The sequence below is a fragment of the Anolis sagrei genome, chromosome 3, assembly GCF_037176765.1.
Source record: "Anolis sagrei isolate rAnoSag1 chromosome 3, rAnoSag1.mat, whole genome shotgun sequence".
Taxonomy (NCBI): Eukaryota; Metazoa; Chordata; class Lepidosauria; order Squamata; family Dactyloidae; genus Anolis; species Anolis sagrei.
Genome location: NC_090023.1, coordinates 108,974,964 through 108,988,084, shown reverse-complemented (window position 1 = coordinate 108,988,084; position 13,121 = coordinate 108,974,964). Strand labels below are relative to the sequence as shown.

Below are 13,121 nucleotides of genomic sequence, written 5' to 3'. Positions count from 1 at the left end.
TCATCATCATCATCATCATCATTACATGGCCGGAATCACTGTGTTGTTGTGAGTTTTCCAGGCTTTATGGCCATGTTCCAAAAGCATTCTCTCCTGACGTTTCGCCCACATCTATGGCAAGCATCTTCCTAGGTTGTGAGGCCTGCTGGAAACTAGGCAAGTGAGGTTTATATATCATTTATTATATCTGTCAAGCAGAGTTCAACAGGCATGACTTCTTCCAGGAAAATAGGTAGTGAGGATAACAACCTTCAGGTCCATTGAATGAATGCAGTTTGACACCACTTTAACCGCCATGACTTATGGAGCCATGGGAGTTGTGGCTTGGTGAGGCACCGGTACTTGTGGGCAGAGAAGGTTAAAGACCTTGCAAAATGCAGCTCCCTTGGTGCCATAGTGGTTTGAGTTGTGTGAAACTGCATTAATTCTTCAGTCTACATCAAGTATGGACAAATCCAGGCCTGGAGTCCTTCCTTCCCTCTTTCCTTCCTTCCCTCTTTTCTTCCTCCCACCTTCCTTCCCTTCCACCCTTTTGTCCTTCCTTCCTTCCTTCCCTCTTTCCTCCCTCCCTCCTTCCTTCCCTCTCCTTCCTTCCCTTTTGTCCTTCCTTCTCTTTTTCCTCATTCTCTTCCCTCTTTCTTCCTCCCTCCATTCTCTTCCAGCCTTTTGTCCTTCCTTCCCTCTTTGCTCTTTCCTTCCTTCCATCCTTCTCTTCCTCCCTCCTTCCCTTCCACCCTCCTTTCTTTCCTTCCCTTTTGTCCTTCTGGATGGCCATCTGTTGGGGGTGTTTGAATGCAATTTTCCTGCTTCTTGGTAGCGGGTTGGACTGGATGATTCTATTATTCTTTCCTTCCTTCTTCCCTCTCCTGCTTTCTCTCCCTCTTTCTCCTTCCATCCTTCTCTTCCTCCATTCCTTCCTTTTTTCCTTCCATCCTTTCCTTCCACCCTTTCATCCTTCCTTCCCTTTTGTCCTTCTTTTGTCTCTCCCTCTTCCTCCTTCCATTCTTCCCTTCTTCCCTTTCCTCCTTCCTTCCATTTCTCTTTCCTTCTTCCCTTCCTTCCATCACTGCGCAGCCAGTCTTCTTAAGCAGGGAGTGCTAGCATGTGCCCCCCAAGTTAGAAGGTTTGCCCACGCCTGGTCTAGATGGACCCCTAGTCTCTCCCTCTGCGGAGCCTTGCCCGTGGCTCTGAGTCTGCGGAGGGGCCAAGGCACCTGCTGCCAGGGAAGGGCCCCGGGCGAGGGGGGCTTTGCTCTGCCTCTGCCCGCCCCTCTGCCGCCTTCTTTGGCCCCGAGCGGCACACCTGCCCTTCCCCTGAAGCCTCGCCTTCCGGAGTTCTGCCTCCTCGAAGCTCTGCGGGCAAAACAGCGGCAAGGCTTTAGGCAGGCGATTTTTCCAGACCCGTCTTGCTCACGCGACTCTCCACTAGCGCTATCGTAACACTCCAGCTGCCATGGCAACATCGAACGGCATGCAGGGGTTGAGAGAGAGAGAGAGAGAGAGAGAGAGAGAGAGAGAGAGAGAGAGCGCAACACACAAAAGGCTCTTCTTGTCAGGTCTCCCTTCCAGGGCGCGCTTCCCGCCAAAGCGCCCTTCCCCTTCTGCTCGGCCCGACTTCGCCCCCAAGGCCTTGCCCGGGAGGGGCTCATGAGGGGGAGGGGGAGGGGGAGGAGGAGGAAGTGGGGTGGAGGAAGGAAGGAAGGAAAAGGAGGGAGGGAAGGAAGGAGGGAAGACGGAAAGGAGGGAGGAAACAGGAAAGGGGGAGAAGGAAAGGAAGGAAGAAAGGAAGGAGGGGAAGAAGGAAAGGAAGAAATATAGGAAGGAAGGAAGGAAAATGAGGGAGAGAGGAAGCAGGAAAGGAAGGAAGGAAGAAGAGAAGGAAAGGAAGAAATGAATATAGGAAGAAAGGAAAAGATGGGAGGAAGGAAACAGGAAAGGAAGGAAGGAGGGAGAGAAGGAAAGGAAGAAATGAATATAGGAATGAAGGAAAGGGAGGGAGGAAACGGGAAAGGAAGGAAGAAGGAAAATGAGGGACTGAGGAAGAAGGGAAGGAAGAAAGAAAGAAAAGAGGCAAGGAAGGGAGGGGGAAACAGGAAAAGCGGAGAAGGAAAGGAAAGAAGAAATTAAGGAAAGGAAGGAAGAAGGGGAAGAAAGAAATGATGGAATATAGGAAAGAAGTGTGAGTAGAAGCAGGAAAGGAAGGAAGGAGGAACCAGGAAAGGGGGGAAATGGAAGAAAAGAGGGAATGAAGGAAAGGAATTAAGGAATATAAAAAGGTCAGAAAGGAAGGGAGGGAGCAATCAGGAAAGAAAGGAGGGAGGGAGGGAGGAAAGAAAGAAAGAAAGGAAAGAAGAAATGAGGGGAAGGAAAGGAATGAAGGCATAGAGGAAAGAAGGAAAGAAAGGGGAAGGAAGGAAGGAGGGGAAAAGGAAAGGAAGGAATATATAGGAAAGAAGGCATATAGGAAGGAGGGAGGAAACAGGAAAGAAGGAAGGCATATAGGAAGGAAGGAGGGAGGAAACAGGAAAGAAGGAAGGAAAGGGGGAAAAGGGAAGAAAGGGAAAAGGAAAGGAAGGAATATAGGAAGAAAAGAAAAGGAGGTAGGAAACAGGAAAGGAAGGAAGGAGGGAAGGAGGAAAGAGGGGAAGAAGGAAAGTAAGGAAGGGATATAGGAAGGGAGGAAAAGGAGGGAGGAAGCAGGAAGGGGGGGGGGGAGAAGGTAAGGAAAGGAATGAAAGAAGGAAGAGAGCAAAGGGGGTGTGTTGTGGTGACTGGGGGAAGCGGAGTGCGCATGCTCGCCGGAGCGGCGTGACGTGAGCGGGGTGGCTGAGCAGGGGAGGATCAAAGGGAGACGAACCCGAGGGACAGGCGAGGCGAGGCGGCCGAGCGGGAGGAGGAGGAGGAGGAGGAGGAGAGTAGCAGCAGGAGCAGGAGCCGTGCGGAGCGCCTCTTCCCGGGCGGCGGCGGCGGGCGAAGTTTCCCGGAGGAGAGCGGCTCCCCTTCCCCGCCCGTGGTCCCTCCCTGCTCCTCCGCTTCCTTGCTACTCTTGGGGGCGCACATGGGGAGGCGAGCGGGGCGCCCGCTGGACTGAGTGGCGGGGCGCGAAGCGAGGCGAGGCGGCGGACTCCTCGGAGGCAGCTCGGGGTGCAGGCGAGAGCGAGCGAGGGAGGGAGGGAGGGAGGGCGATGCTGCTGCTGCTGCTGCTGCTGCTCTCGCCTCCTCCTCGGCCGGCTCCTCCGCTCCTCCGGGGGCTGCCATGAGGCAGGAGGAGCCCTGCGTGGAAGCCAGCCCGGGAGACCCCGAGCGGAGCCAGTGGCGGCGGCGAGGAGGAGAAGGAGACGGAGACCGGGGAGACGGAGAAGGAGCTGCCCGCCGCCGCCGCCGCCCCGCCGCCATGGACTGCAGCCGCCTCAGGGCACTCATCCACAGATACGTAAGCCGCCCCTTTCTTTCCGCTTTCCTTTCACCCCAACGCGGCTTCGTCCCGCCACATCCCGGCCGGGTGGAAGGGGAGGAGGGAGGGAGGGAGGGAGGGCAGGCCCAGAGGCTGCGCCTGATCCACAGTTGACATCCCCGAGGAGCGGAGCGCAGCCTGCCCTCCCGCTCTCGCCTTCCTTGGGCGCCCCAGGAACAGTCCCGTGGGAGAGGGAGAGAGAGAGAGAGAGAGAGAGAGATCCCGTGGGACTGCAGGCGGGGATGCCTTGGGATGCTTTCCTCTGAGGCTGAGAGAGAGTGCCTCGCGCATGGCTCCACCAGGATGCCAACCCTAAAATCCTAGAGTTGGGAGAGACCTCGTGGGGCCATCCAGTCCAACTCCATCCTGCCAAGAAACGGGAGCGCACAACCTCTGAGGATGCCTGCCATAGATGCAGGCGAAACGTCAGGAGAGAATGTTTCTAGAACATAGCCATACAGCCACAAAACCTACAACAACCCAGCAAGAAAACCCCATTTAAACCACCCCCAACTCTCCCTTTTTGTGTCTTCCTCCAACACTCAGAGCCCTACACGACCCGAACTTAGTAAAGGTAAAGGTTTCCCTTGATATTAAGTTTAGTCGTGTTGGATTCTGGGGGATGGTGCTCATCTCCATTTCTAAGCCAAAGATCCGGCGTTTTCTGTAGACGCCTCCAAGGTCATGCAGCCGGCATGACTGCATGGAGCGCCGAAGTGGTCTCCATGCATGTTTTCAAAATTATTTATTTATTTTGTATCAAAAGCATCCCATAAGTTAGTATAAAACCGATAAAAATAGAAGGAGCACAGGTGGCTAAATATCTTTTGACCAAAAACGGGCAACAGCAGTGGCATTGTCTGTAGCCTCCAAGAATTCTTCCTCTGTACATGAGGCAGGGCATAGTGGACAAGCATACAGATGTGGAGTTGTCTGGTCTGCTCCGCAGTTGCATAAGGTGTGAGATTCTTTTAGGTCTTGCCATTTTGCCAGGTTGTCTTTTGATCTGCCCACTCCACTTCTGAGTCTGTTCAGGGACTTCCAAATTGCCCATTCTTGGTTTGCCCCTGGAGGAAGACTCTCGTGGGGGGCCATCCAGTTGGAATTTCCTGGTTCAGCTGTCCAGAGGGATACTCTTGCTGTTGCTGGGTTTCCAAACTGATAGGTTGGCAGAAGCTGGTGCTAACAGCGGGATCTCACCCCACTCCCTGGATTTGAACTGCCAACCTTTCACTCAGCAAGTTCGACAGCTCAGAGGTTTAACCCGCTGTGCCATTGGGGGCTCCTACCCGAACATATGCCCATATCATTACCTCGAAGGCTCCAGATCCTTTCTGATCTTGGGAGTTAAGCAGGGTCAGCCTGGGTTGGTGCTGGGATGCGAGGCACTATTTCAGAGGAAAGAACAGCCAAAGTCACCGCTGTTTTCCTTCCTTAAGGCATATAACTAAGTGTTAACAGTGGGTTGCTGTGAAGTTTCCAGGCTGTATGGCCATGTTCCAGAAGCATTTCCTTCGGACGTTTCGTCTGCATCTATGGCAGGCATCCTCAGAGGTTGTGAGGTATATTTTAACAGTATTCGTTTAGGACTTTAGGCATATGAGCGACAAGGTCCTTCATTACTCCAGGCCGGTCATCAATGCTTAAGGCAATCCTCTGGAATGTATAGGATTGCCATAAGTCCACAGGCAATTCGAAGGCACAATGCCTTTGTAGGTTTACTTTCACCTAGATAGTTTCATGTCAGATTTTATTTTCAGTCCTTCCTTTTTAAAAAAAACCATCTCTTGCTCCTGTCAGCAGCGCTTCCTCTTGCGGTCCCTTCTGTACTTTTTGCAGAAGGATGAAAAACATTTGAAGCAAATTGCACAGGCATGGCTGAGGGTGTGAAATAAACAGTTCATCTCAGAATATGACTGAACTTGCTGGAGTTTGTGGATGGAAAAATAATAGGCTAGCCAGGCATGGGCAAATTTTGGGCCCTCCAAGTGTTTTGGACCTCAACTCCCACCATTCCTAACAGCTTCAGGCCCTTTCTTTTTCCCCCTCAGCCACTTAAGCAGCTGAGGGGGAAAAGGAAGAGGCCCGAGGCTGTTAGGAATGGTGAGAGTTGAGGTCCAAAACACCCGGAGGGCCCAAATTTGCCCATGCTTGCCTAGCAGCACTCGGAATTACACTTCATGTGTTGTTGCTGATGGTTTCTCCTGGTTGTTATTGTGTGCCTTCAAGTCATTTCTGGCTTAACATGATCCTTCTCAGGGTGTTTTGGGGGAACTAAAGAGTGTGACCCGCCCCGTGGTTTTCCATGGGCAAGCAGGGAATCAAGCCAGAGTCAAAGTAAACCACTACATCGTCCTGATTCAGTGGTTTCTTCAATCCCTGTAAATTGTGAATTAAGGAAACCATCTCAGTAGTTGTGGAAAATGTGCAGCAATACTAGGTGCACATCCTAGATTCAGGCTAGGTGGATAGCTTTCAAAGGCCATCGTTTTATCCTAAAAGCAGGTGCATGTCCCAGTGAAGCATAATTCTGAGAGAAAATATTTTTGAGTGACTACTTAAGGTAATGGATGCAGTTGTTGTTGTTTGCCTTAGATGAACCTGCCATGGAGTTTTCTTGGCAAGATCTATTCCGAGTGGGTTTGCCATTGCCTTCATAATGGAAGCTAGTCCAATTTAAAGATATTACGATGTGGGTTTAAGCCTCCCTCCCTAGACACACATAGCGGCAAATTAGTTTTATGGAAATCTGCTTGTAAGTCTTTTTGAACAGGGCTTTTAAAGCTTTTCCTACCCCCTTCTACCTGAGAAAGGTTTATGCGACTCCAGGTATATAGATATATAAAATGGGTATATAGATATATCTATGGGTATATAGATATATCTATCTCGGCTTTTGAACTCCCTCCCCAGGGAGATTTGACAGGCCCCACAAGTCCCTTTTGTAGGGACTTGAACACATGCCTCTTCAATCAAGCCTTTGAGAATATTTAGCCCCTAGTTGTCCTACGTAGTAGTTGCACATCCTGTATTTTACCCCATTACAGCAGCTGGCACTTATTTTATTCCAATGTTTACAGCCCAGCCATGGTGCCAGTAATTTACCGCCATGGTTAGAGGATCACAGGTTGATTGAGTCTGAATTGATGTTTTTATATGTGCATGTATTTTATATTGTGTCCACTTTTATGTTTGTTTTTAGGCACTTCGTGCCATCTGTAAGCTGCTCTGAGTCCCTTTGGGGAGATGTTGGTGGGATATAAGATTATTATTATTATTATTATTATTATTATTATTATTATTATGGCACTCCATTTGGGGTCGGGACCCATAGTTTAAGAAGCTGTGCTCTAGGAATGGAGTGCCAGTTTGCATTTTGTTTCTCACTTTATTAGAAACATTGAGAGAGAAATTTTGATATAGTAAGATTTAGAACAACCACATACTGTAAACAGATTGACAGATACACACATTTTATAATGCTTGTGCATGTAATAAGACTTTAGAGTCTGCCTGTTGAGATATACTTTACCAGCTCCCCTTCGTTCTTTAGCTTTCCAGTAAGTGATCAGTCATGAGTTTTATAGTCTCATGATTTGCGCCGAGGTCAGAACAAAAAACCCTTGAGGGATATTATACATTATTGTCTCCAGCAGACAGCCATTGCTTACTTGTCTACGTTGTCTGAGAAGCCTGGCAATATGTGCTTTCTTAACTAAAAAGTGATGGGGGGAGATATCCGTGCAATATATATATATATTCGATTACAGTGATTTGTAAAAGCTGAGCACTAATAAGAGATAATTCAATGTCAGATTATGTTTAGCATTATGGAAAGAATTCTGCACATTTTTTCTTTCCTTGAAGCTGTGTAGCCATTGCTACAATCTTTTCTGCCTATTTTACTGATAGAAAAGAAGAAGAAAACATAATGTAAGTATGAACAAGTGAGTGTGTACATTCTTTTAAAATAAAAGGAGCCCCCGGTTGTACAGTGGGTTAAACCACTGAGCTGCTGAACTTACTGACCGCAAGGTCACAGGTTCGAATCCAGGGAGCAGTGTGAGCTCCCATTGTTAGCCCCAGCTTCTGCCAACCTAGCAGTTCGAAGACATGCAAATGTGAGTAGAACAATAGGTATTGCTCTGGCTGGAAGGTAAGGGCACCATGCAGTCATGCTGGCCACATGACCTTGGAGGTGTCTATGGACAATGCCAGCTCTTCAGCTTAGAAATGGAGATGAGCACCATCCCCTTTGTTATGAACCCAAAGAGGTTCCTGTTCTTTTATGCAGAGTGTATAAGGAATGGTAAGGTAGCTTAGATCAATGAGACACTTTGGAGACCAAATTTGGTTTTGCCACTATTCATGTAACATTTATTGAAATACCAGCATTACAAAATCATATCGGAATCACATCAAGGAGAGCTCTCTTGCACACACACACTCGTTCATATTCACACACACAGGCCTCTTCTGGTGAAGGTGATCAGTCTCCTGATCCGCGGCACCGGGAGCGTCCGTCCCTCTTCGGAAAGACTGATCACCTTCACCAGAAGAGGCCTGTGTGTGTGAATATGAACGAGTGTGTGTGTGCAAGAGAGCTCTCCTTGATGTGATTCCGATATGATTTTGTAATGCTGGTATTTCAATAAATGTTACATGAATAGTGGCAAAACCAAATTTGGTCTCCAAAGTGTCTCATTGATCTAAGCTACCTTACCATTCCTTATACACTCTGCATAAAAGAACAGGAACCTCTTTGGGTTCATAACACCTAGAGTCGGACACGACTGGACTTAATGTCAGGGGAAAACCTTTACCTTTACCTTTAAAAGATCCTGAGGTGAGAAAAAGCTTCACTGTGTGACCTGTGTAGGCCATGGAAATGATGCACATTTGGTACATTTTTCTAATTTTGTCTACTTTTTTGCTACATTATTAATGTTGGTACTTTGAATAAGTTTATTTGTGTTTTAGTATGTCCAGGAGAGATATGGACTATATGGAATACATGCATATTAGCCTTGACCTCTGTGAGAACCTTAATCAAACACCCTTGTGACTACTAAACAGATGTTCACAGCACTGTTGCCACAATTTAATTTTGTAGACAATTGAGGCAGAGAGTACTAGCATTCAAGGGAAGCTGTGTTTTGCTTTCACTATCACACTCCACTTCTGTAGAATTAGATACAGAGAATGTCAAATACAGATTACGCTGTAGCACAGCGTATAGTATAGTAAGATTGTATAGTAAGATTGAAACCAAGTACACATCCTGCTTCTAAAAGTTTTCATATGCTCGACTGAAATGGCTTTCAGCATGATTCTCTACAGAAGGCTGCCCATTGAATTCACTAGGATTCATGCCCCAGTGCATGAACAAGTACAGTTGTCACATTTTGGGGTCTTGCACTGAGCCAGCAATTGGGACTCCTGAAGTAGGAATTTAGTGATGCAGAAGTCTAGGTTTGAGTTTCCCCAAAGCCAAGAAATAGAAACAGACCTAACACTAAGGCTGTGCATGCTGATCGGTTATATATATTTGGGAATAATCTGGAAAATGGAGTTAGCAAAACCAGAGTATCCTGGCTGCTACCTACCTCCTATGATGCCACTATACTATACTTTTCTTGGAGCTCATTTGCAAAAGTACCTTTGCCATATTTTTTCCACTTCTACCATTTGAAGATGGTGGCTTCATCTGTTACAACTAAATGAAATATTTACTGAGAAGCACTGCCGATGTAAATAACATGCACTGATGCCAAAACAATGAAGTGTTTTACTCCCCTTGTAAACTATCTCATCACACTAGGGAATGAATCCACTTTAAATCTGGTTGCTGCCTCCTGAAGAATTCTGGGATTTGTAGTTTAATAGCCTCACTAAACTACAACCCCCAGAATTCTGCAGGTGGCAGACCCTGGATTTAAAGTGGATTCATTCTCTAGTGTGATGAAGTTTAATTGGGGAATGTGACTAACAATTGTGTATAACAGGGTAGCAAAGGAGGTGGAGGTTTGCTGTTGGCCAAAGTAAAGGTTCCAGGCTGCTAAGGAATCTCCACCAAGAATATCAACCCCCACCCATTTTAATTAATCCACAAAATCCTTTGAACTGCCGCCCCTTCACACATGTTCTGTTTCTACAGCCAGCCTGCCATGTATTTCCCTGGCTTCAGTTTATAAGGGCAGCTTCAGAATAAAGCTGATGTGGAATTTAAAATGGGCAGCTGCTACCCTGTCAGGTGCCAGTTAGTTCAACCAGCCTCCACTGCACTATATGCTCAACTCCTTCGTAAAAGATGGGGTGTAGATGCCACCTTCCACTCTGCCTACCACCATAAAAGCAAGGAGAAATGAAAGGCAACAAGACCTCTCTTCTTTTTAACAATCATGTGTTATTATTTTTAAAAATCAAAAATATTTCATCCTCAAGAGAGGATGAAAAAGAAAGAAAGAAAAGTCACCCACTCCCATTAACATGGTACTTGAACTGGCTACATTACTGCCTGCCGGGCCCTTCCAGGACTATCCAAAGGCCCAGGGCTGAATGTTCAACTTATGTCCCTCAGCTGAAAGAAAAAAACCTATAAATATGCATAGGTTCAGTGTCAGAAGCAGTATGTTACAACTGAGTGTATTTAAACTGAAATAACCCAAAGACATATGTTTCCAGTGTACAACTTTCCTTCATGTGAATTTTCATTTTTTATCCAGTGGTAAAGTAAATGAAAATAAAGTTGAACACATAACGAAAAGCCATCTCCATTTTGCACTGTTAATCGTTTTCAGTTTATTTGTTTTTAATAAGCATAGTATTTACTTCTACCTAAGAATATTACCCACCCACCCCCCCGGTAGCGTAGCGGGTTAAACCACTGAGCTGCTGAATTTGCTGACAGAAAGGTTGGTGATTCAAATCCGAGGAGCGGGGTGAGCTCCCACTGTTAAGCCCAGCTTCTGCCAATGTAGCAGTTTGAAAACATGCAAATGTGAGTAGATCAATAGGTACTACTTCTGTGGAAAGGCACTCTATGCAGTCATGCTGTCCACATGACCCTGGAGGCGTCAGCGGACAACGCAGGCTCTACGGCTTAGAAATGGAAATGAGCACCACTCCCCAGAGTCAGTCATGACTAGACTTAATGTCAGGGGAAACTTTTAGGTTTACCTTAAGAATAATAAAGAATATTGATCATTTAGTTGTAACAATTTTGGAAATCCCCATTTCTATTACTAATTTAAATGGGTTTTGTAAAGGCAAAATTAAAAAAAAATCCTGTGATAGCTACTGCCTGTTGAGGTAGAAGATGTTTTATAAGGGATTGTGTAAAGTTTGGATTGTTTTGTATTGCTACTGCTTAAGGTCTCTTTGTCTTTCACTGTGGTATCTGCCATTGACCATTTGAGAAATGTAGTATCTACCAAATATGGTGGAATCAATGGAAAAAATTAAATCTACTATAATATCAAGCCTATTCAGGAGGTCAGTCTACTCCAGTCCAGTCACTCGGTTACTCTTCTGTTGTATCCCAGTCTAGATGTAGACTGATGGGAATAAGCTTGTAATCGATTGCTTGTCATCAGCTCCCGTAAAGCCAAATGAGTATGCAGAGGCAGCTGCGTCTCTCTAAGAAGAGCCAATGTGGGTTCAGAATTAGTCACAACAATTGATGCCAAATGCCAGATCTAGAATTATCTCTATTGGGCTTGTCCCCATAGAACCGCCCCAAGTCCCTTCAGGTAGATGGAGGCAGGATACAAAAATAAAGTTGTTGTTATTATTCTACTGACACAAAAACATAGTATGACACTGCAAACAAGAGATATATGCTGGATTTCATATCACAAAATCACAAGTCAAATACTTCTCAAGCATTTAGGAATGTTATTATTATTATTATTATTATTATTATTACTACTACCGTTGCTGCTGCTGCTGCTATTATTATGCTTCACTCCTTTTAGTAAAGGTGGAAAGGGGATAGCAAGAAAGAGTACAAATTGGTTTTGTACTCATGTGTCTGTGTGAGTTATAAGAATGCCATATATCCGCATGTATAAGTTGATATCATATATAAGGTCAAGAGCAGCTTTTGAGGTCAAAATTATGGATTTTGATATGACCTGCAGAGATGTCTGTGGCTACTAAAGTGGTGTCACAGCAAAGAGACACAGCCAAGAGGGCCGTGGCTATTTTTTAGTTTATCCTGAGTGGATTAAATCCTTGCCTTTCACCACTCCATGCAGAAAAGGGAATGGTCCTTTTTTGTGATAAAGGTTTTGGTACAGTACTCACATTGACCCATGGATTTGTCAACACAATTTATGGGGGTTGATTCTTTGAGTATTTTTTTTTTTACTAGGCATATTCGTGAGTACATAGGGTATATCTAAGTAACGTAGCACCAACCATTGATTTCTATTTGCATCTCCAAGTTCTGTTTATTTAGTTAATTCATGGCAAAAGGTCACTACTGCCCTCATTGTTTTTGTCATTTTTCCTGCTAACTTCTGTTAAGTTTTAAGTTTTCAATTGGTCTGTTTCCAGGGAAGGGGCAGTATTTGTAAATATGTGACAATGTCTATCCCTAAGACCGATCTGTTCTCCTCCATCTGTGAGCTCCAGAGTGTGATCTAATCAGATAGACTAAATACCTAAGCGGTTTAATTTCCAGGAGGACTTGTACACTGTTCAGCAACAACATACATTTGAATGAACTGAAATGGATTTATAAAATTGTACAAGCTGTTTAGAAAATTTGACAGATAACTACTTCTTTTTAAAAAAGAAATAAAGGACATGTTTCAGTCTGGCATTTGACATAATAGACACTTAGAAAGCACTCCAAGCAGAAACTGGAATAAGATAAATTGCATATTTTACTGTGCTGATCCATTATTAATGCAGTGTCTTCAGTGTACATGGCACCTTATAGAGTTACATAGGGTAAAGCAGAAATGTCCTTGTCCCCAAATATCTTGTTGTCTAAAATAGATATTGTGGAAGAAAATAGAGGAAGGGAAAAAAGATGAGAGGAGTGAGGGATCAATGTGGACCAATGTAACCTGTCACATTTGCATCCTGATATAGCTGCTTAGGGCAGAGTCATATGTTTATTCCCATTTTATTATAGAAAATAATTTTGGGAAGTAATTTTTGTGATTGGATAAAAGTTATCTGCATTTCTCGCCTTGGTGCGGGAGAAAAGCGGGGTAAATATTAACTCAAATAAATAAACCAATAAATTTCACTGCTGAAGAGACAGTGAAGGGAATCACAAACAGTAATTCCCAGGGTCACGAAAGTGAGCTTGGAGACCTGTTTCGGGGAGCGTCGGAGAAAGAAGACGAACAAACGGGGAAGGAGGAAAGGAGAAGACAACTGGGCCACCGCCATTGTTGGCCCCAAGCTCCCTACCTCCCAGCTACTGGACCCCTTCTGGACCCCCTTACACCCTCCAGTCTCCAGCTTCGATAATCTTAGCTTGGACGTTGTACCTGGACGGAGAAGTGGAGGCTTTGTTCGGCTGCTTGGCTGCCCAGCGGGTTGGCAGACTGACCTCCGAGAGGGCTGTTTTCACCCACGCTGCCCCCTCCTGCTCGGCCCAGCCGGTTTGCGTTCCAGCTGCAGCCTCGGACATCTGGCTGCTTCAGCCG

At 45.8% G+C, this 13,121-nt stretch overlaps 1 protein-coding gene across 8 annotated transcripts in view; it reads left to right on the top strand.

Annotated features, from left to right (window-relative positions):
* The first annotated feature begins 3,175 nt into the window (after positions 1-3,175).
* ATP11A (ATPase phospholipid transporting 11A) overlaps positions 3,176-13,121 on the top strand; it is a 137,111-nt gene continuing 127,165 nt past the window's right edge. For 7 of the 8 annotated variants that reach the window (XM_060769616.2, XM_060769618.2, XM_060769615.2 and 4 more), the window contains exon 1: positions 3,176-3,432. In XM_060769616.2, coding sequence (XP_060625599.2) covers positions 3,256-3,432 — 177 coding nt within the window. In that variant the 5' untranslated portion in view covers positions 3,176-3,255. The remainder of the gene's footprint in view (positions 3,433-13,121) is intronic. The other variant, XM_060769617.2, reaches the window with a different exon arrangement.